Below are 22,502 nucleotides of genomic sequence, written 5' to 3' on the forward strand. Positions count from 1 at the left end.
GAGTGATTCAATATCCATAAATCCTTATCAAATGCAATACAATTCTCATCATTTTCCTAACTTCAGGGTAATTCAAAAATACTCTTAACACTTCCCCCTCGTACTCAAGGAGCAAAAGATTCTAAAAGCTTGAGTTTGTAGTTAGTTCTTCTTCTTTTGAAGTTGACAACAATCAACGATGATCGATGGTGATGACTAGAGGGGTCAGCGACAGTGATTGGAGATACACCTTAAATTTCAATTGGCTAATTATGAGCAAAAATCAAAGCCAACTATATATGGACTAAAAGAGCATAGATTTTAAACAATACTACAAATACCAAAACAATAGGCTAAATATAAGCTAAAATAAGACCCAACTATGAGTAGAAATGGCTTGAATTTTAAATAATACCACAAAATCAATGCTTGAATCTTTAAACAATATCACAACGGTCGAAAGAACGGCCATCTATGAGCCAAAATAATAGCAACTATATATGGAAATTTGGCTTCTTTTTTTTTTTTTTTTTTTTTAATTTTTTAACAAAACAAAAAGGAACTTTAACTTTGATTTCTGAACCATCACACCAATCACGAAGAACTGCAGAGATATCTCTCTCTCTCTCTTTTTATTTTTTTTAGAGATTGCAGAGACATCTTTCTACGATCTATGCCTTCCGATGACAGGAGCTCGTGGAACGAAATACAGCTAGAGAGATAGAAGGCCAGACGAAGACTGCCAACGACGAACTGGTGGACGGCTTGCGACAGGCCATTGATGACCGGAAGAAAGGGTCCCGGCGCTGGGCGTGGACAACCGAAGGACGCGGCGCCGGATCCGAGACATGGACGGTTGGATCGGTGCGTTCTGGGCGATGGCTGATGGCGCGGCCTTGTATGGCGGCAGACTGACGGAGAAGAAGACGCACGAGGTGGTGAAGGTAGTGTGGCTGATCTGGAGATGACCGGCACTGTGCGACTGTCGTGACAAATCTGGTGCTTGCTGTGTATGAGAGTGTCGTGCCTTTTTTTTTTTTTTTTTTAAACCAAGGGTTTAGGTTGCGTGCGTTGGGGTAAAGCTTATCTCCAAGCTTTACTCCAACCCACGCACACCACTTGTTTGACAAAATACAAACCAAAAAGAAATGAAGAAAAACAAAACAAAGAGAAGCAAAAACAAGTTCTGCCGTGGAGTGAGATATATATATATATATTTTTTATTACTTTTATTATCTTTTCCGGTCAAATCCAAGTATGCAAAATGAGGAGATTTTCAAACAATCAAGAAAATGACAATAAAACAGAATAACAAAGGAACCATTGAATGGAACATTAACCATAGCCTATAACTCTGATATCATATAAAATAATATATTTTAAAACACAAAGCAGAATAATAAATAAATAGACACTTCGGCCATCGGATATAGCTTAAAGGCTTACGAAATTTGAACTTACAATACAAAAGATTCTATTTATAAAGCTTATAGATGAAATATAATTTAGGGAGATTCAATATCATTAAATTCCTAAATTTAAGGTAACATAAACTTTATTAAATACAATACAATTCTCATCAAATTCATATCTTAAGGGTTATTCAAATATTCTCTACCTATGATAAGTTCCATGCTATCATCAACGTGACAAGCTATATATTGCGTGTAGGCAAAGACATAAAGTAGAATGGTAACCAAGTAATTAAATTCTTCAACCTATTTTAGAGTGGAATAGGGACAGCTCTTAGAGGATGAGCAATCTGCAAGGTTAAGGCAAACTTATCTTCCATGTTCATATCCTCACGTTTAACCCCTTCTTCAAGCTTCCAATCAAACGCGTGGATAAGCGAACCTAACATCAAGTGCAACATTCGTATTGCCAATGGCAAACCAGGACATATTCTTCTTCCACCTCCAAACGGTATAAGCTCAAAGTTCCGGCCTTTAAAATCAATTTCAGACCCCAAGAACCTCTCCGGCATAAATAAATTTGCTTTCTCCCATGAGCTCGGGTCTCGGCCTATAGCCCATGCATTTACTAGCACTTGTGCATCCTTTGGGATAATATAGCCGTTGATTTCCACATCTGCTTCTGCTTTTCTGGGCAGTAGGAAAGGAACTACCGGGTGCAATCTGAATGTTTCTTTCACTACTGCTTGTAAGTAAGGTAACCGAGCAATATCCGACTCCTCCATTGGATTGCCTTTGCCAATTACTTGCTCCAGCTCTGTTTTTGCTTTTGACAGTGCCTCTGGGTTGTGGAGTAGCTCTGCCATAGCCCATTCCAGTGTGGCTGAGGTTGTATCAGTCCCCGCAACAAATAGGTCCTAATATAACAAGAAGATGTTAGAATAAAAAATTCCTGATTATGAAACAAATCAAAGAAGAATAGAGCAGTAATAATAGCGACCACAAACAAATGTTCTATCTTAGATTTGTCCATCTCCTCGGTGTTTTCTTCGGTGATGTTAAGAAGGGTATCTAACATATCACGGTTCGACGTCATAGAACCCGACACTTTTCTCTGCTTTAACCGTTGGCTAATCATGCGATCAAAGAGGTCTATAAGCTTCCCAAAGTGAACTGTCATGCGCCGCCTTACACCCTGGGGGTCGATCTTCTTAAGCACGGGAAAATAATCTGCCAAGTTGGGCTTCCCTGCCTCTTCCATGACATTCCAGACGATCTCCTTGAACTCTCGAGCTGTGTCAGAATTCGGGTCGGCCAAATCCACCGAAAAAATGGTGTTTGATAATAGATTAAGCGCAGTCTTAAAAGCCACCCTGCCAATATCTACAGCCTCACCGGTTACGCTGCTTTGATGAGTTTCGGCGAGGAGCTCTTGCACTTTCTTGCGCCGGATACCTTGGTTGGCGTCAAGTGTTTTGCTGGCAAACAGTTGGCCGTTGCATATTTTGCGAAGGTTTCTCCACCGGGTTGAAACGGGTATCCATGGCAAGCCGAACACGTCTTGTTTGTGGGCTCGGAGAGCGTCAGGGATGGTTCGGTTGCACAGGAGTTGGTCGTGTGTTTGGAGGACTTGTTTGGCGGTGTCTGCTGAAGAAATGATTATTGTGGTTACTCGTCCTAGTTTTAGGCACATCATGGGGCCATGAGCCTTGGCAAGCTTGGTTAAGGACTTGTGGGGTTTGTCACCGAGATCTAAGAGGTTTCCAATGACCGGAAAAGGTTTTGGACCAGGTGGAAGCTTTCTGGGATTCGCTTTGCTTCTTGGAATCATATAGAAGGTGTGGATGAAGATCCAGGTGATGCAAAGAAATATTATGCAGCTCAAGAAATCCATCTTTCCCTACGAACTCCGATCGCAGGGAGGAAATTAAATAACAAAGCAAAGAGAAATTAAACGAAGACCTAGTACTGCTCTTCCTTCCAACTTCAACAGGAGCGTGCGCTTCACTTCAACACGGAATCATGATCTTAATTTCCCTGAGATTTATTTTGTTTCTTTCGATATATTCCAGTGATCAAATCATGTAAAGCCACGTGGAGTATTCGTGGAGAATCCAAAATAATGTCTAACAACAGAACCAACAGATAGCAGCTTGGCAGGCAAGTAAGGCAACGGCCCGTGGAATAGTCAAAGTAAACTGGGATGCAGCAAGCCGATATAATGAAGGGGCAATTAAGTAGGTGCGGGAATTATTGTACGAGACTCTGAGAGTTACGTCTCGGCTGCTCACATTATCACGCATCATCTCGTAGCTGACCCCAACATTCAAGGCATAGACGGCATTTCAAGCAGTAATTTTTAGTAAGAAGATTGGTTTTTTTGACATTTGCATAGAAGAAGATCGATGCTCTATGATATTGTAAATAGAAAATTTGTTGTCTTTATGTTTTGATCACAACTTTTACTGTGGCTTTTTCAATAAGAATGAAATATGTTAGAGAGAGAGATTCATCTTCTTAATTTTATTAATATACCATTTTAAGATACCATATTAAGATTTTAACTATGGATAGTAAATTTCCATCGAACCCTCAAATCTAATACGAATTTAACACACAACATTAATTAAGATTTGACTTGATAAAATTGGAAAGCAAAATAAGAGATGAAATTCTGTGACATTTAAAATTCAAAACATCATTAAAGTATAGACATTAGAAGAGATTTATTGATACAGTTATTGAGTGAGAGAGTTGACTGCCAGGAATTTCGTCTACTTCTAATGACATTATTACTACTAATATAATATTTTATTTTTTAATTAGATTTAGATCTTGATTCGGTAGATTCAACATGTATGAATGTTAAGGATGCGTTTGGTAAATTAAAGGTTTTTTTAAGTGAATTTTGTTTTTAATATTTAGTACTAGAAAGTAAGAAGCATTAATATGATATAAAGTGAAAAAAAAAAAAAAATTTTAAAAAAAAATGAACTTTTTCTAAGGAAAAGTGAAAAAAAATAATTGATACGATTTAAAAAGTTGAAAAAAAATGTGTTAAAATATTATTGATATGATATAAAAAATAAAATATTTTAAAATGAATTCTTATTCTGTTTGCGAATTTCGAAATTTGACTTTATAGAAAAAGTTGAATAAAATATGATTTGTATAAAAAAGTTTACTAAAATATAATTTGTTTTTAAAAAAGTTCGAATAAAATATGATTTGTTTTTTTTTAAAAAAAAAGTAGAATCAGAATCATATTCTGTTTCTAAAATTTTGTTGCCAAACAAATCATTAAGAATTGCACACCACTTTAACCAGTCGCATTTTTTTTTGAATTTCTGACCGTTCAATATGACAAAGAAGACAAAGTTGCAAGGTCCATTTTTTTTTTTTTTTTTGACAGGTCCACATAAGAAAGGGAGAAGGATTCGAACTAGTGACCTCCACTTCATGAGGCGTGGTCCCCAACTAATTAAACTACTCATCAGAGAGTAAAAGTTGCAAGGTCCTTGTTCATGCTTTTGCACCACAAAATTGGAATCTCATCATTTACTTCGGAGTTGTGGTCCTGTTGTGGAGGGCCAAAGTACTTATAAAGTCATTTAAATTAATACGTGCTCAAAATTAAAAAAAAAAAAAAAAAAAAAAAAAAAAAAAAAAAAAAAAGGAAAAGGAATTCATTCAAACTTTGTAGTTGGGTGAGGCCACTGGCTTTTTTGGGATTGTTTGACTGACTTTTTTTGTCTTCTTTATTTTGCGTATATCATTTTTGTAGTACATACACATTTAAGATGTATTTTTTGGGATGAGTAATGATTCATTGCCACCTTTTGATACAACTTTTCACCACTTTTCTTAAGTGACAAGGTGGTCTCCTACTACCTTTTGAGTTTTAAAAATAAAATCAGGTGGGGGACCACCTTGCCACATAGAAAAAGTGGTGAAAAGTTGTATCAAAAGATGACAATGAATCATTACTCTTTTGAGATTGTGCCACACGATGGCATTTGTGTTTAGACTATTTTATTTTGTAATGATACAATGCAATCCTTTAACAAGATAGGTGTCTTTTGTTAGCTCTGATTATTTTATGTATATTGTGAGATGTTATTGAAAAAAAGAACAAGAAAAAAGGGTAGTATTATGTTACGAAACTATTGTCTCTAATGTGATGTTGACATATATTTACGTTACGGGTTTAGCCAACTTAATTTGGCTATAATTGTGTAAAGTTTTACAGTTTCAACGTAAGGCGTGCGAAGATTGTATGGATGGGGCATGGTGGGTCGTTACACATTCTACCTTAATTAATGGGAATTCCATTCGAACGGGACTTTAGGACTAATTCAGAAATAGCCTCATGGGTTGACCTCCAACACTCCTTTGTCAGATGTGCAAAACTCTTTAAAAATAATATATACCAATCATATTCGATCGGCTCGTCAATTTCCTCTCTATTTTAGCTATAAAAAACGTACAGTTTTTTTCTATTATAACTAGTAGCTACTCATTTTACCAAAGTATTTACATCCAAGCTCCCTATTTTCAAAGAATGTGTTTCTTTCACTTTTGATGTTTTATTTAAATTTTATTTTTCAATCATTTTATTTTATTTTTATCCCCTATTGAAAAGAGAGAATATTAGAGATTAGAAAACGCAGTGTTTTTACATTTGATAAATGAACAATACACAAAATATTTCTCTAAATTGCTAAGCTCATCCAACATTATTTGCTTTCATTTTAACGTTTAGACAGCCAAAATAACATTTGACTAACTGCTATAATAATTTAGAGAAATGCTTGGTTGTACACTCTCATCCCACTCTTATCCCACCCTTGTGTACTTGGACCAATAATGTGAGAGATAGTAGAGAGAGTATAGTGGGACCCTATTTTTTTAACAACATTATTGGTCCACGTAGACAAGGGTGGGATAGGAGTGGGATAAGAGTGTACAACCAAGCATTTCTCAATAATTTTTGCCATTCTCCACGCGAGATTTGTCCACGGGCAAAAAAAAGGGATCAGGATCCCTCTTTGAGATTTTGAAATTGTTAAATTCTAGTCATACTTTACATCTTATTTTTTGTTTGAAAATGTCATACTTTACATCTAACAGTTTATAATATGCTAAATGTATACATGAAATAAATGCTTTATTGATACCATTTTTTGTTGATAACATTTATTTTATTTGGATAATTGACATATTAAAATATGAAATTTTAAATTTAATAATTTAAAAATCTCAAATATTTATGAAATTTGAAGGAATTCTAATCCATAAAAAAACAGTAACACTCTCTTGGGACATGTGGGGCACTTGAAACAAAAAGTCAAAGGTTCTTGTTATATCTATCTTCTTCTTTTTTTGAGCAAACAAAACAACCTTTGAAATTCTAAAATTGGCTTTTCTCAGGATCAAGATCGGACAACAATTTTGAACCACAAGCCTAAGAACATGCCACGTAATTTCCTTATTAAATTTTAATTTTTAAACCAAAATTTAATCACTTTCTTTTTTCTTTTCTTTTTTTCTTTTCTTGAGGCCGTTTCTAAGCATCGCAACACTGAAAAAATACCACATTAAAAATATGACATATTATCGAAATAATCAGAAAGAATTTTTCTCTTAAAATATTTTTTTTTTTTTAAAGAGACGTTTCTTCTTTATAAAACTAAAATACTGTTTTTGACTTAAAGCTTTTTTATAACATAAAAAGCAAAAACCTGATGAAAATATACTAAATTATCAACGGTTACATATCACATTTTTAATAAGTGCAATTTTTCAAGCGTTTCGATACTACAAACTGCCTCAATTTCATAATATGCATCTTCTTCTTCATCATTTCTCTCTTTACCCCTTCTTGTTAGACCTGAGGCCCTTCTTCGAAAATCAAAGAATAATCATCGACACATCACACATGGGTTTTTAACCCAATCTTGTGTTTGTGAAACCGATAATTTCTTGAGAAAAATCTCATTAGCATGAAACTCTGATGGGAAATCTTTCTGCGCTTTGGAATTTTTTTTTTTTTTTTTTTTATCAAATCGTTATAAAAAAGTTACAAAAGAGTGGGGGAGAAAGGTAATTAAAAAGAAAGAAAGTGGTTAAATTTTGGTTTAAAAATTGAAATTTTAAGAAGCGGTTTACGTGACATGTTCTTAGCCTTGTGTGTCAAAATTGCTGTCCACGAAATTGCCGTGATTTTGATCTTTTTCTCAATACTACAAAAGTGTGATTAAAAAAAATAAAATAAAATTGTGATCGACATGATTTAAAGTAGGAAGAAATAATTTTAAAAAAAAAATAGAAAGAAGTTTGTTATTTTTATATGAAAAAGTGAAAAAAAAAAAAAAAATTGTTTTATAGTTTTTTTTATTTGAATAGTAATAAAAAATAATTAATGTGGTATAAAAAGTGAAAAAAATATATATAAAGTTATTTCTACAGGTTTTACTTAGTAATTAAATAAATTGAATTAAAATTGACCTAAGTAATTTTATACTCTTGTACTATTCGAACCCAACCGATTAGCACGTTTTGTTTTTGTTTAAGTGTTATTCTATGAAGTTTTTATTCATTAAAAATAAATAAATAAAGAAAAAAGAAGAAGACTAATTATGAAAGAATTTCCGAGAATTAAGAATAGAGATGGAGTAATCTGATGCTAGATTTGAATTCCATGGCTGTTTTCTAGTGACTGGAGCTAATGTTGCTCTTTACTGTTGAATTAGTGGTCTTTCCCTCTTCTTGTTTGATGGTCTTTCCATCTAGTGTGCTGGAAATTCTGATTGGAGCTAATGCTGGAAATTCTGATTGGAAATTATGACTGGAGCTAATGCTGGAAATTCTGATTGGAATTTTTACTTTTCTTCATCTTTGGCATGGTTGATCTGCTCTCTGAGAAAACAGGGTTAGTCAGAGGTCTTTTCTTGTTATTTTCATGTTCTTTTATGTATGTGTTGTGTTGTTACTGTAATAATCTTTTTGGCGCAGGAGAAAATGTAGATTTTTAGTATTTTCGGTTGATAAATTAGTAAAAAGCTAAGCCTAATACAACTTTAGCTCGCTCGAGTTGAATTTTCATTTTGCCCGAATTTTGTTTTCCTGCGCAGGAGTTAAAATTTCTAATTTCTTTTGTCTTTTCCTAAATTGGTTTTGATGGGAGTTTCTTTTTGTTCATTACCTGAAACATTTTTTTTTTCTTTCCCTTTGTCTTGTTTTGTTCTTCTATGCTGAATTTTCATAGTCATTGGTAAATATATATTTTGAAGTTCCGCATGATTTATGTTTCTCTAAACTTCTTACAGAGTGGACGTATACAGCACCCAATAGGTGGATTAGGGGCAAGGGATGTGGTAGACGTCTAGGAAGCCAAATCTTCAAAGATGTTTGAAGAGGAAGAATAATGACAAAGACATAAAACCTTCTTGTTGTCATGCTTCCAGTCGATATGTTTTTTATGTGTCAAACTTTGTGTTGTATTGGCTTTTGGAGTTGTGTTTTGAACAACTTATTGGTTATATGAAATTCTGATATTATTTATTGCGGTTTTATATCTATAATAATTTTTTTCATGGACTATTTGTTATTATAGAGCTTAAAGGATCTTCCTGACTTCCTTAATCACATACACATAATTTGTTATAGGGTAAACAAATCTGTTAAATGTTTAATCAAAGCTGCCAATGGTGTGCTCTCATTCCAAATGCCTTAATGTTCCACCACAAGTCAGATGAATATTATTATACATCAAGGCTAGAATTCTTACAATCTTTAAGTACACTCTTGCAGTTTATTGACTACTTAACAATTTATTATTACATTCTGGCATAACCTTAATCCCTCACATTTACACAAACAACCTGCATTGCATTTCATTTATCAAACCATAATCACAATCTGTCATTGTTGCTGTACATCCATAATTTCTAGAGAGCCTAACCATAACATTACATTGTAAAAAATATGCCCATTACATTATTAGCTTCTTTAATGTAACCTTTGCCGGTAAAGGCTCCTCAAGACATCCAACCTCATCTCTCTTTGAGTTTTCCTAAAAAAATTGATACATGTAATATGGAGAAAGTGCTCGATACACATGATGATTCCACCAAACTTCTAAATCTGCAAAAACTCTATATCTACTACTGGAACTTCTATATTTGCAAAAATTATCAAGCTTTCAGGAGGAGAAAATATTGATACAGTGGCTTGTCTTCCGGAGTAAAGGAGACCAAGCAAGAGCTGCAAAATTTAAATGGTAATGCAACCCATCAGTGCGAAATTTAACTGCAAGAAAAATCTCATTCTTAAACAAGAAAACTCCATATAAATGGCAGTACTAAAGCTTTCAGACCAGACCGACAGCATGAATTCTTCTATCAAATCGGGGAAAAGAAATAAGAATAGAAAATAAAAGCATACAATACGAGGAGGTATTACATCAACGCTTCCAAAGATTTTAACTTTGCACTTGGATTTTCAGACTTAACTTGTGCTTTTTTATACCATCATCTTGCCTCGGTCAAGATTACTTTGCCGCGATCAAAACTCACAATGATATCCGGACACCATCTCACATAATTACATTTTCAGCATAATATATAATTAACCGGTTATCGATAAGAAATTGATATCATAAATTATGTAGGTGAAGTTAAATACGGTATTGTTGAACAATGTGTAAATGGAGGACATTTTTACAAAGTCGTGTGCTTTTTATTTTCTTTTAGGATAAAGAACTAACCATTTGCATGCGGTTATTAACGAATAACTAGGAGGATCAGAAAATTAAATAAAGAAATAACGAAGCACAAGCACACAAAAACTGATCATATGAAAATCATTTTTTTTTTCTTTAAGATAAGATCATTCCATAATGCTGGATATGTCAAGTACGTAAGAGAATATTTGTCAGAAGAAATCATTGAAAATGATGGGACAAAATTACCGTATCAAGTCTATGCAGTTATACAACATTACAACCATGATCAGCTTGCATAAAGAAGAAAAGAGGATGGATGAATTATGTGCTTTTGACTTGTGCAATTAGAGACAGATCAGAAAACATACTTGGCATAGGATGCTTTGAAGTCCAAAGATTTAAACAGTACATGTGGAGCGAATTTAATAAGAACAAAAAGGTGGCATGGAAGAAAACCAACTTCTTTCACAAACTATTCAAATTGAAGGCAAATACAATAAGAACAGCTTGATGCATGTGATTTAAGATGACCAATTAAATTTTATAATAATAGTAATAAGAAAAACGGCTATGAGTCTGGGCATTTGGCAAAGAAGCTGAGCCAATGAGTATAAGATATCAGATGCACAGATGCAATTGTGTGCATGAACATCTCCTCCAATCTTTTCGTCTGACCATAATATATTCAATGAGCAAACATGCTAAAAGGTGTTAAAACTACTGTTTTACAGCATTATTGCTTTTTCTTTGCACAATGTGAGTCATTTGTTATCTATTTTGACTAGGTACGCAATATATAAGATGTATTAGGACCCAAATCAAATTCCCATTCACAAAACTCAACCCTCCATCACTGATAGCAAAACGCAGAAGATTTCCAGAACGCAACTCTGACTGAAAATTGAAGAAATTTAAGATACATAGAGTAAGGAATTGGCTTGTTAAACAAAAATAATGATGAAAATCATATGGAGACTTGGCATACATGACCATGAATAACTTGACTCAGCACAAACTCTTAGATACACTAGCATTGAACTCTCAGATACAATCAAGGTTTCACAATCCACATAACACAAACATGTAAGAAGACATTTTATAACCAGAAACCCAATAGCAAAAAACCACAAATCACAGAAAGGAACTAAAAAAAGCAAATCTGAAAACAACTGAAAAACCGCAAAAATGGGGGAGATCGGTATCAGAGCCGGAAATGGGTGAAATCTGGGCCGGAAATGGGTCGCCGAAACTGGGGGACCTCGTTGGCGGTCGTTCTGTCGGAGATGAAAGACGGCCGAAGATGGAGAACGACGGTGGCCGTTTGTAGTGGTTTTGGGGGAAATGGTTTTGGGGACCAAAAAATTGGTTACAGAGAAGAAGACGTACTGCACTGGTTTCGAATGGTCGCCGGAACTGGAAGACGGCGGAGATGGAAGAACGGCGGAGATGGAAGACGGCCGGAACTGGAAGAACGACGGAGAACGAACAGTGGCCGAAGATGGAGAACGACAGTGGCGGGTCGTGCGTGGTGGTCAACGGTGGCGGGTGCTGCAGTGGTGGTCGACGGTGGAAAGAAAATGGGTAGATGGAGAGAGGGAAGGAAAATTTGGGGGGAAGCTTGGTGAGAACAAAAATGAGAAAATGGGGTGCTGTGGTGGTTTTGTTTTCAAATTTTGAAATTTTTAATTTTTAATTTTTTTTTTTGAAAAAAAAAATGTTAAAACTGAAATGGCCCTTTCCACGTAGGAAAGGGCCGGGCAGGGGCCAGCAAGATGGCCCCTGCCTATCATTACTATGCAACCTGAGGGTGCAACTTGAGGGGAAAGAGGGATTAGGATATAATAAACATATATATACTTCGACATAACATTTTTAAAAGGTTATTCTACCTATAAGATTAATGAATAGATTTTTATCCATTGAATTTAGCTTGGTTTCATTCTTTTTTTGAATCTCTTTGGTTTTAATTTTATTATTATTTTGTAAGATTTTATTTGTTTGTTGTTTTTCTATTTTTAGTGTTATAATTTCTTGTTTTAATTGTTCATTAGAGATTTTAAAATCAAGTTTTAATTCTTTTATTTCTTTTTTTATATTATTTATTTTAAATTGTAAATCTTGAATCATAGTAGGACGTTTTTCTTTTTTGAATATATTAGAAACATCAGTAAAATTGTAATTTATGCCATCAGTAATTATTTTTTCTTTTTGACTAATTTGTGATAAATATTTTATTTTTGTTTCTGGATCTTCAATCTGATATATAAGTTCTAATATTATTCTTTTTTCTCTTGTTAAAGTATTTATTTCTTTTCTACAGGTACACATATCTTTATCTTTGCAGAAACAAAATCTTATTTCATTTTCTTCACTCAAATCAGAATATTCTTCTTGGGATGTAATGTCATTATCATCAATTTGTAATAATTCTTCAGATTCTGTATCAGATTTAGATAATATATTTAAGAGTTGAGATTTTAATTTATCATCAATATTAAGTTCTTTAATTTTTTCTTTTACTTTGCAATTATTTTTATAATGACCAGTTTGACCACATTTATAACACACAGGTTGTTTCTTATTATGCTTAATTTTTTTAAAGAAAACTGTAAATTTGGAGGGGGTTTCATATGGTATAAATAAAGGTCTTTTAATTTCTTTTTCTTGATTTTTAATTGTCAATGGATTTATCTGATTTTCAATTCTTTCTAATTTTTCGCCAATAACTTTTATATGTGTATTGTAAAATTATTCTGTTGTATAATATTATCCATATTTTTATTATCACTACTAAGACTTGCTTTTTTAAGAGGAGAATTGACTATTTGTGATCCTCTGTGTGTAAGGGTTATAGATTCATAAGGAGGATATTCTTCATGAATAATTTCAATAGTATATATATTTCAAATAGTTTTTTTCACTTCCGAAGAGACGATTTGTTTTATTAAACCAAAAAACAGTTTTTGTTCAAAGTTTTTATACGACATAAAGTGTAAGAACTGATAAAAATATTCTCAATTCTCATTATTAACATGTCATATTTTTAATATATAGCACTTTTCATTCTTTTTGATGTATGAGACGACATAGTTAATTCATATAATTCTCATTTTTAATATGTACCACTTTTAAAGAAATTGTAAGAGATTCTAATCCGGGAAATAATGTTTTGTCTTTTATTTTTAGGTTAAATACCCCATTGGTACCGAAGTTTTAAGTGTTTTTAAATTTAGTATCTGAGTTTTCATTTGTATTATTGGTGGTACTTAAGTTAGGGGTAAAAACTCATTTGGTACCTCTGTTAGATTTTCCGTCCAAATTTTAACGGCTCGCCACGTGTCAACTACTGAGGTTGACACGTGTCAACCTCACCCCTTGGCCGGTATGGGGGGCGGTTCGGCCACCCCATGGCAAAAAAAAAAAAAAAAAAAAAATTGATGGGTTTTGACCCTTGGGGGTGGTCAAACCACCCCCATGGGCAAACCCGTAAATTTTTTTGATAGGTTTTAGCCTTTCAGGGTGGCCAAACCATCCCCATGGCCATGGGGGCCAAACCCACGGGAGTGGTTTGGCCACCCTATGGGTAAACCCTCAAATGTTTTTTTATGGGTTTTGGCCCTTGGGGTGGCCGAACAACCCCCAATGGCCAAAACCCATAATTTTTTTTTTTTTCTACCATATGGTGGCCAAATCGACCAAGGGAGTGACGCTTTTTTTTTTCAATTTTTTTAAAATTTTATTATTTTATTACTTTTTAAAGTTTTTTTTTTTTTTTTTTTTTTTTTATATATATATATATATATATAGTGCCACATGTCAACCTCAACAGTTGACACGTGATGAACCGTTAAAATTTGGACGAAAAATGAAATAAAGGTATCAAATGAATCTTTACCTCTAACTTAGATACTACCTATAGTATAAATGAAAACTAATATATTAAATTTAAAAACGTTTAAAACTCAAATACTAATGAGATATTTAACCCTTTATTTTTATTGGCAAGTGATGCAACAACCAAAAGCACAAAGGAAACAAAAGAATACAAAAACAAAAGGACAAAAGAAAAGAAAATAAAATAAAAGAAAGGGAAGAACAGGGCATGTGGCTCGGATGTAGGGTCCAATTTGTTCTATATCAATTCCGTTATAATTTCACCCCGAAAAAAAAAAAAAAAAAAAAAAAAAAAAAAAAAAAAAAATCCCTTTTTTTTTTAGGAAAGAGGTGAAACTAAATTTGAATGGTGTGGAAAACTACACATATATATTGTAAGTTTTTGTTAGAACACCTAAGTTAAATCGGTTTTAGAGATTAGGGTTAAATACCGTATTGGTACCTGAGTTTTACGTTATATTAAATTTAGTACCTCAGTTTTGTTTTGTATCATAGGTGGTACCTGAATTAAGGGTAAAAACCCATTTGGTACCTCTGTTAGATTTTCCGTCCGAATTTTAACGGCTCGTCACGTGTCAACCGCTGAGGTTGACACATGGCACTACATAAAAAAAAATTAAAAATTAAAAATTGAAATCTTTAGAAAATGATTAAAAATAATAAAATTTTAAAAAAGAAAATTAAAAAAAGAAAAAAGAAGAGGGGTGGCTGAGCCACCCCCCTTGGCCACCATGGGGGTGGCCGCCCACCCCCATTTTGGCCAAGGAGGTGGCCCAGCCACCCCCTTGGCCGGTCTGGCCGGTCTGCACAGTTGAAAAAATAAAAAAAAAATTGAAGGGTTCTGGCCCTAGGGGGTGGTTCGGCCACCCCCTAGGCCCAAAACCCATCAAAAAAAATTGAGGGTTTGCCCTTGAGGGTGGCTGAACCACCCTCTAGGGCCACGGGGGTGGTTCGGCCACCCCCATACAGGCCGGCCTGGGGTGCCCAAACCACCCCCGTGGCCCTAGGGGGTGGTTCGGCCACCCCCTAGTGCCAAAACCCATCAAAATAAAATTGAGGGTTTGCCCTTGGGGGTGGCCGAACCACCCTCTAGGGCCACGGGGGTGGCTCGGCCACCCCCATACAGGCCGGACTGGGGTGGCCGAACCACCCCCGTGGCCCATGGGGGTGGTTCGGCCACCCCAAGGGCAAACCCTCAATTTCTTTTTGGATGGGTTTTGGCCCTTGGGGGTGGCCGAACCACCCCCTAAGGCCACGGGGGTGGTTCGGCCACCCCAGGCCGGCCTGTATGGGGGTGGCCGAACCACCCCCGTGGCCCTAGAGGGTGGTTCGGCCACCCCCAAGGGCAAACCCTCAATTTTTTTTTGATGGGTTTTGGCCCTAGGGGGTGGCCGAACCACCCCCTAGGGCCAAAACCCTTCAAAAAAAAATTTTTTTTTTTTTTTTCAACTGTGGGGTGGCCGAACCACCCCCTATGGGGTGGTTTGGCCACCCCAGACCGGCCAAGGGGGTGGCTGGGCCACCTCCTTGGCCAAAATGGGGGTGGCCAGCCACCCCCATGGTGGCCAAGGGGGGTGGCTCAGCCACCCCTCTTCTTTTTTCTTTTTTTAATTTTCTTTTTTAAAATTTTATTATTTTTAATCATTTTCTAAAGATTTCAATTTTTAATTTTTAATTTTTTTTATGTAGTGCCATGTGTCAACCTCAGCGGTTGACACGTGGCGAGCCGTTAAAATTCGGACGGAAAATCTAACAGAGGTACCAAATGGGTTTTTACCCTTAATTCAGGTACCACCTATGATACAAAACAAAACTGAGGTACTAAATTTAAAATCACGTAAAACTCAGGTACCAATAGGGTATTTAACCCTAGAGATTAAATAGGTTTGTTTAATTTTTTTTTTTTAATAATACAGTAACATTTTTATAACTCAATCAAAAAAAATAGATCAAATTGCTCTAACAAAACAATGTTAGAGATACATTCAAGAATTTCTTCTATCAAAATGTTACGTGCCCGGTATTTGGAACGTGTATTTGGCTGTTGAACAGGGAAGGCAGCAGGATCCGATCTCCTTGGCTTGCCTATGATTGCAATAGAACGTGATAATGCTAGGTAATTCGAGGAACCTAGAGACCTCCCAAACAACTCAAGAGTTGAAATTGATATTAATTGATACCTCTTTATTCATCAGCTTCTCCTCTTTATAGAGTTTACAAGATACGGCTGACTAAGTAGATAAATTACATTAGACTTCTACTAGAAAAGATTAATAAACTTCTATCTCTACTTCTACTCGGACTCTGCTACGAGAACACTGCATCTCTTTGAGACCTAGTACCACTTAACTACTTGAGAACATATCCTCTTATTAACACCTCTATCTTATCTAACTACTCCCTGCTGTTCTTGATAGTCTTGGTCTCTAACTCTTCTCCTGCACGTATCACAAAACTTGATCTTAAAACTGTTTAACAGTAACTTGAGCCAAGTCTAAGTCATGTACTGCCTTATTAACGACTCTACTAATATAATGAATCTACCAACTAAAAAGAAAATTTAACATAATACGAATGTCATTCATTAATTGTCTAAATTTATTCCAGTTACGAACATTAAAACTCACTGCTTTAACCACTTGAAGCGCATCGACTTTCAAAATAATATTATTTAAACCTAATTCTTTGCAAAATAATAGGTTTTTTCAGTTTTTTTTGTGGGTTAGTTTGTTTAGTTTTGAATATTGCAGTATTAATTGTAAATCACCACAAGTTGTCATTTGTACAATGTATATAAATATATGAATAAAGAATGGAAAATGTTATATTTACAACACCAATACAACAACTGTACAACAATCCCTCACATGAGGGTGGGTCCCACATACTAGGGCCCACCCTCATGTGAGGGGCATTGTATAGTTGTTGTATTGGTGTTGTATAAGAATCAAATCCCCTATTTTATTTGGACTTTTTGTCAAGTGCCAACCGACTAAAGATATATCTAGATATTTCGGAATAGAAACAGGCCATATATAGCTCGTTTACTGAGACACTCTGAATGGAAAATTAATAAGGAAGGACGTTCTCCTTCTTTTAATATTAAAAAAATTAATTTTAATAAAAAAAAAAAAAAAAAAAAACAACAACAACATCATCAACAAAAAAAAAAATATACTTTTACTTTTGAAATTAATTTTTTTAATATAAAAAGGAGGAGAGGGGAGGGGAACCCTCCCTATAAATTCTCCTCTGAATGAGGAGCAGTGATTGGCAGAAGCCAGAAGCCAGTCTTCCCCCCCACCCCTTTTAAATCATATTTATTATTGTGATGGGACTTACCATTATTTTAATTTTTTAATTTTTAATTTTATTTTTATTTTATGTAACGTCATTTATATGTTATCTCATTTTTATTTAGAGTGATTTGAATTTATGATTTTAAAAAGTGTGAATCAAAATGTGCGATTTAAAAAGTAATTTTTAAAAACGCAGTTAATTGTTTGACAAAATCACAGTTTAGCATTTAAAATTGTAAATTAACCTTTAAAATTCAGCATTTTCAAAAAAATACCCTCTTACATACGAATTGAAAAAGTATATTTTCTGCATTTTTAAATTACAATTTTTAAAAACTTATTTTCCAAACGATTTATATTCTGCAATTTGGTTTAAAATCGTATTTATTGTTTACAAAATCGCAATTCCAAATACACCCTAAACAAAGCCAAACAGATATGTTAGCGTCTTTTCTCTAAAATGATGCTAAAAAAATGACCGGTTTTTTAGAAGTGAAGAGAGGAGGAGAAAGGAGAGAGAAGGGAAAAAAAAATAATATAAAAATAAAAATCATTTAAGGTGCTACAGCAAATTTGCATGATAAAATTTTTAAAACTTTTTATTTTAAAACATTCGCTAAAAGAATAAAGCGGCTCATAATAATTATCGGAAGGGTTTGCTGTAGGGATGTAAATAAACTAGTCCGTTCGACACCTTACTCAATACCCGCTCGGTTTAGCCTGATCCGAATTCGATCTTAATATTGTAAAAACTCGTTCGTTACTATAGAAACCTGCTCGATTAGTAAATGATAAATACTTGACTCGCTCGACAAAACTCGATAGGGGTTCATGAACTCATATCGTTTAAAGCTTGACAGAATCGCTCGTCCGGCGTGTTAGTCCGACTCATTAGCTCGTTCATATATCTTGTGTGTGTGTGTGTGTGAGTGTATATATATATTACTAAAAATGAATTATATAAATTTAAGCATGTATATTAGTAATTAAGTAATATATGTTATTTATTTAATATTTATATGTGCGTATATATTTTTTTTTTTGTAAGTATATGTGTGTATAGTTAACATACATATTAGTTAATTCATAAATTAACATATTATCTAATTAATTAACATATCCTAAGTGTTGTATCATTGTTATGTAGTGTGAGTATTTTAATCATTTCTTATAGGAATCTCTCAATAAATATTGAGACCCATGCGCAGAGTCAACTCTTCAAATTTAAAGGTTGGCAGTGGGCCAGTGCCCTTCACCAAAAGCAAAGCTCAAGAAATTAATTCTTCTCATTGCATTTTTTTTTGTTTTTTCAATTATGAAAAAAGGATTACAGGTAAAAACACACACACACACACACAAAAAAAAAAAAAAAAAAAAAAGAGGTAGGCTTCCCAACAATAAGACCCGAACGAAAAAGACAATATAAATAAGAGAACAAACAATAGGCAATGAATCCAAAAAGGATCTGAACCTCTTTGGCGGTTTACAAAGGCAAAATGGCTCGGTTAAGAGCCCCAAACAATAAAGTCAACAACCATCGTTAAACAATTGTTGCAAGGAAAATATTGCCAAGAATGAAACAGATCCAACAACAAGAAACTCAGACAGCACAAACAAAGCAGTAAATAAATAAACTTGAAACAGTACACCAACAAAAGGCAAGGTGGAGTCGGTTTTTTTTTTACTAAACCAAAATGCAATTTTTACTCAAAACTTTTATACGACATAAAGTGTAAGAACCTAATAAAAATATTCTCAATTCTCATTATTAATAATCACATTTTTAATATGCAGCACTTTTCAATGCATGAAACAACATAATTATGTTGTGTGCTTGTGTTTGAGAACGTGTTTGAGGTTTGGTCACCCCTTCGAAGTTATCACCCATTTTCAATTCGACTATCAAAGTTTAAAGATTTGCAATGTGCTCCTGTAAGTTTATAAAATTTTCAATTCAGGCATTCTGTTTGGTTTGATGGTCAAACCAGACGAAATTTTGACCATGTTCGTGTCAAATGACTTTTTTTTTTAAGCAAATTTGTCTGTTTTACCCTCACTCTAAAATGATGTCGTTTTGCCCTTTTAGGGGTGTCATGTCACACTTAATAGGAAGCCGACACGTGTCCATTAAAAAAAAATTATAAAATCTAATACAAATAAATAAAACAAAAATATTTGTTTTTTTTTTTTTCTAAAAAAAAATTTAAAAGAAAAGAAAAGTTGGGCAGCCACCCCTAAAGGTATTTTTTTAGAAAAAAAAAAAAAAAATAGATATTTTTTAAAATTTGTAATTTATCCTCGCAAATAGGACTGGCAATTTTGATATGATTCGACAACCCGACAAGAACACGACACGAAATTAGCGGGTTTGGGTCTACCTTAAACAGGTCTACCCGTTTATCTTGGTCGGGTCGCGGGTGACCCGCCAGACACGATTAACTTCTTCTCTTTTTTTTTTTTTTTTGGGCGGGGGTGGGGGGTTAAAAAAAGAAAAAGGAGAATGGCCGAATGGTAAATTGGGGGAATGGAGGAATGATCTGAAAAGTGAAAAGTTCAAAACAAAAGATTCAAAACTCAAAAGAATCAAAATAGTGAAAAGTTGAAAACACAAACAAAACCGGAAAAGTGAGAAAATTGAAAACCCTAACTTTTTCTTTTTTGATTTTTCCTTCAACCTCGCTAAGTCATCGCGCCGCCCTTCTCTTCTTCAGCTCCTCGTCGCTGCCCCTTCTTCTTCCTCCCGCGAGGCCCAATCAGAAACTAGACCCGCTCGACACTCTCTCTCTCAAGTCTCTGCTCTCCCTGTCTCTCTGCCGCTCTCTCTCTCTCTCTCTCTCTCTCTTCGGCCGATGTCGCATCCAGTACCGCCGAGTCCACTGGTATGTTAGTTGATTTCCATTTTAAATTTTTTATAGCCTCATTATTGTGGGTATTAAAATCATAATCGTGATGCTTGGCCTTGGGTTTTTTTGGGTTTCATGTTATAATGATAGTCTGCAATCTTCAAAGGTAGGGGTTTGGGAAGTTTTTATAAGTCTACAAGCAACAAGTAACTGTGCGGAAAGTGGAGTTGCAGGATTTTTTTTTTTTTTTGTCAATGTGACTCTCTGTTTTGAACAGTAGGTCTGGGTAGTTCTTTTGGTTTGTTGTTTGTAGTTGTTTTGATTCTTGTTTGGATGGTTTTTTATTTGGTTTGTGGACTGTCAATCATTTAAACATAAGAATCAAATATGGAAATAATTTGATCAAATATGTTGAAAAATATTTGTCTTCTCCACTATGATATTTCTTCATCTTTGTACTCTTCAAAAGTTGCTACTGAAGATTCTATCATATACCTTAGTTTTTTAAGATAAACAATTATCAAAGAGAAAGAACCAAATACATCATCAATATATATATAAGAGACACAATATTTACATGGCTATCACTGTGCTTCTGGACACAGTGATAAACCCAATACCAGTAGCCTTATTATTAGCCATCTTATAGTTTGGTCAACCAAATCATATATTCACATGTTATAAATGTTTATTATTTCATTTAAATACCAACAACCCCCCCCCCCCAAATAATAATAATAATAATAATAATATTTTTATTTTTATTTTTTATTTTTTTAAAAAAAACTTTTAAGCTAAACGGGTCAAAAGGGTCGTGTCGACCCGATTCGCCCCATTATGATAAACGGGTTCGCGGGTCGTGTCGGGTGACCCATGAAATTATCGTGTTCGTGTCGTATCTGGAGCCCCGAGTTAACATAAACGGGTCGTGTCTGGGTCTAGGTTAAACGGGTCGCGGGTCTTAACGGGTCGTGTCGAGTAACCCGTTTTGTCAGCCCTACTCCAAAACGATGTCCTTTTGTCCTTTAGGGGGTGAATTGAAAATTCTAGAAACTTTGTGACTCACAAAGTTTCTAGAATTTTCAGTTCACCCCCTAAAGGACAAAATGACATCGTTTTGGAGTAAGGGTAAAACGGACAAATTTATCTAAAAAAAGTCACGTGACAAGGACGTGGTCAAAATTTCATTTGGTTTGACGGTCAAACCAGATGGAATGGCTAAATTAAAAATTTTTGAAACTTGAGGAGGGCACATTGCAAATTTTTAAACTTTGATAGCCGAATTGAAAATAGGTGACAACTTTGGAAGGGGAGGGTGAATTGTATTTATCCCTTTATTCAAAACATGCTTTCTATTTCCTTTCTTTTGCCTATCATTTATTTGAAAAAGAATATGTAAATTAAATTAAAAGAATATGCCCACTCGTCCCACCTGACTCACTCCATCACCCTGCCTATTCAATTTTTTTTTTTTAAAAAATATATTATTTTATTATTTTTTAAAGATTTTTATTTTTTCTATACAGTATTATATATCAACCTCAGCAGTTGACACGTGGCGAACCGTTAAAATTTATACGAAAAATCGAACAAAGATACCAAATGAATTTCAAATGAATTTTTATACCTGACTCAGATACCACCTATGATACAAATAAAAACTTATATACTAAATTTAAAAACATTTAAAATTCATGTACTGATGAGATATTTAACTCTTTATTTTTATTGGCAAGTGATGCAACAAACAAAAGCACAAAGGAAAGAAAAGAAAACAAAACAAAAGGACAAAAGAAAAGAAAAGAAAAGAAAAGAAAGGGAAGAACTGGGCAAGAAGCTCGGATGTGTGGTCTAATTTGTTCTATATCAATTCCGTTATAATTTCACCCCGAAATTTTTATTTTTTATTTTATTTATTTATTTATTTATTTTCAGAAAGAGGTGAAACTAAATTTGAATGGTGCGGAAAACTACACATATATATTGTAAGTTTTTTTTAGAACACCTAAGTCAAATCCGTTTTAGAGATTAAATAGGTTTGTTTAATTTTTTTTTTAATAATACAGTAACATTTTTATAATTCAATCAAAAAAATAGATCAAATTGCTCTAACAAAATAAAATTAGAGATACATTCAAGAATTTCTTCTATCAAAACCTGATCTTAAAACTGTTTAACGGCAGCTTGAGTTAAGTCATGCGCTGTCGTATTAGCGATTCTACTAATATATTGAATCTACCAACTAGAAAGAAAATTTAACATAATACAAGTGTCATCCATTAATTGTCTAAATCTATTCCGGTTACGAACATTAAAACTCACTATTTTAACCACTTGAAACGCATCACTT

General features: G+C 34.2%; 1 protein-coding gene across 2 annotated transcripts in view; it reads right to left on the reverse strand.

Annotated features, from left to right (window-relative positions):
* Window positions 1-1,516: 1,516 nt before the first annotated feature.
* The window catches only part of LOC133854156 (geraniol 8-hydroxylase-like), a 29,789-nt gene continuing 8,803 nt past the window's right edge, over window positions 1,517-22,502 (reverse strand). The window contains exons 1-2 of one of the 2 annotated variants that reach the window (XM_062290216.1): window positions 2,392-3,712; window positions 1,517-2,308 (exon numbers count right to left, since the gene is read on the reverse strand). In XM_062290216.1, the coding sequence (XP_062146200.1) occupies window positions 1,703-2,308; window positions 2,392-3,285 (1,500 nt within the window). In that variant the 5' untranslated portion in view covers window positions 3,286-3,712 and the 3' untranslated portion in view covers window positions 1,517-1,702. Of the gene's footprint in view, window positions 2,309-2,391; window positions 3,713-22,502 lie in introns of those variants that run through there. The other variant, XM_062290218.1, reaches the window with a different exon arrangement.

The sequence above is a fragment of the Alnus glutinosa genome, chromosome 13 (assembly GCF_958979055.1).
Source record: "Alnus glutinosa chromosome 13, dhAlnGlut1.1, whole genome shotgun sequence".
NCBI lineage: Eukaryota > Viridiplantae > Streptophyta > Magnoliopsida > Fagales > Betulaceae > Alnus > Alnus glutinosa.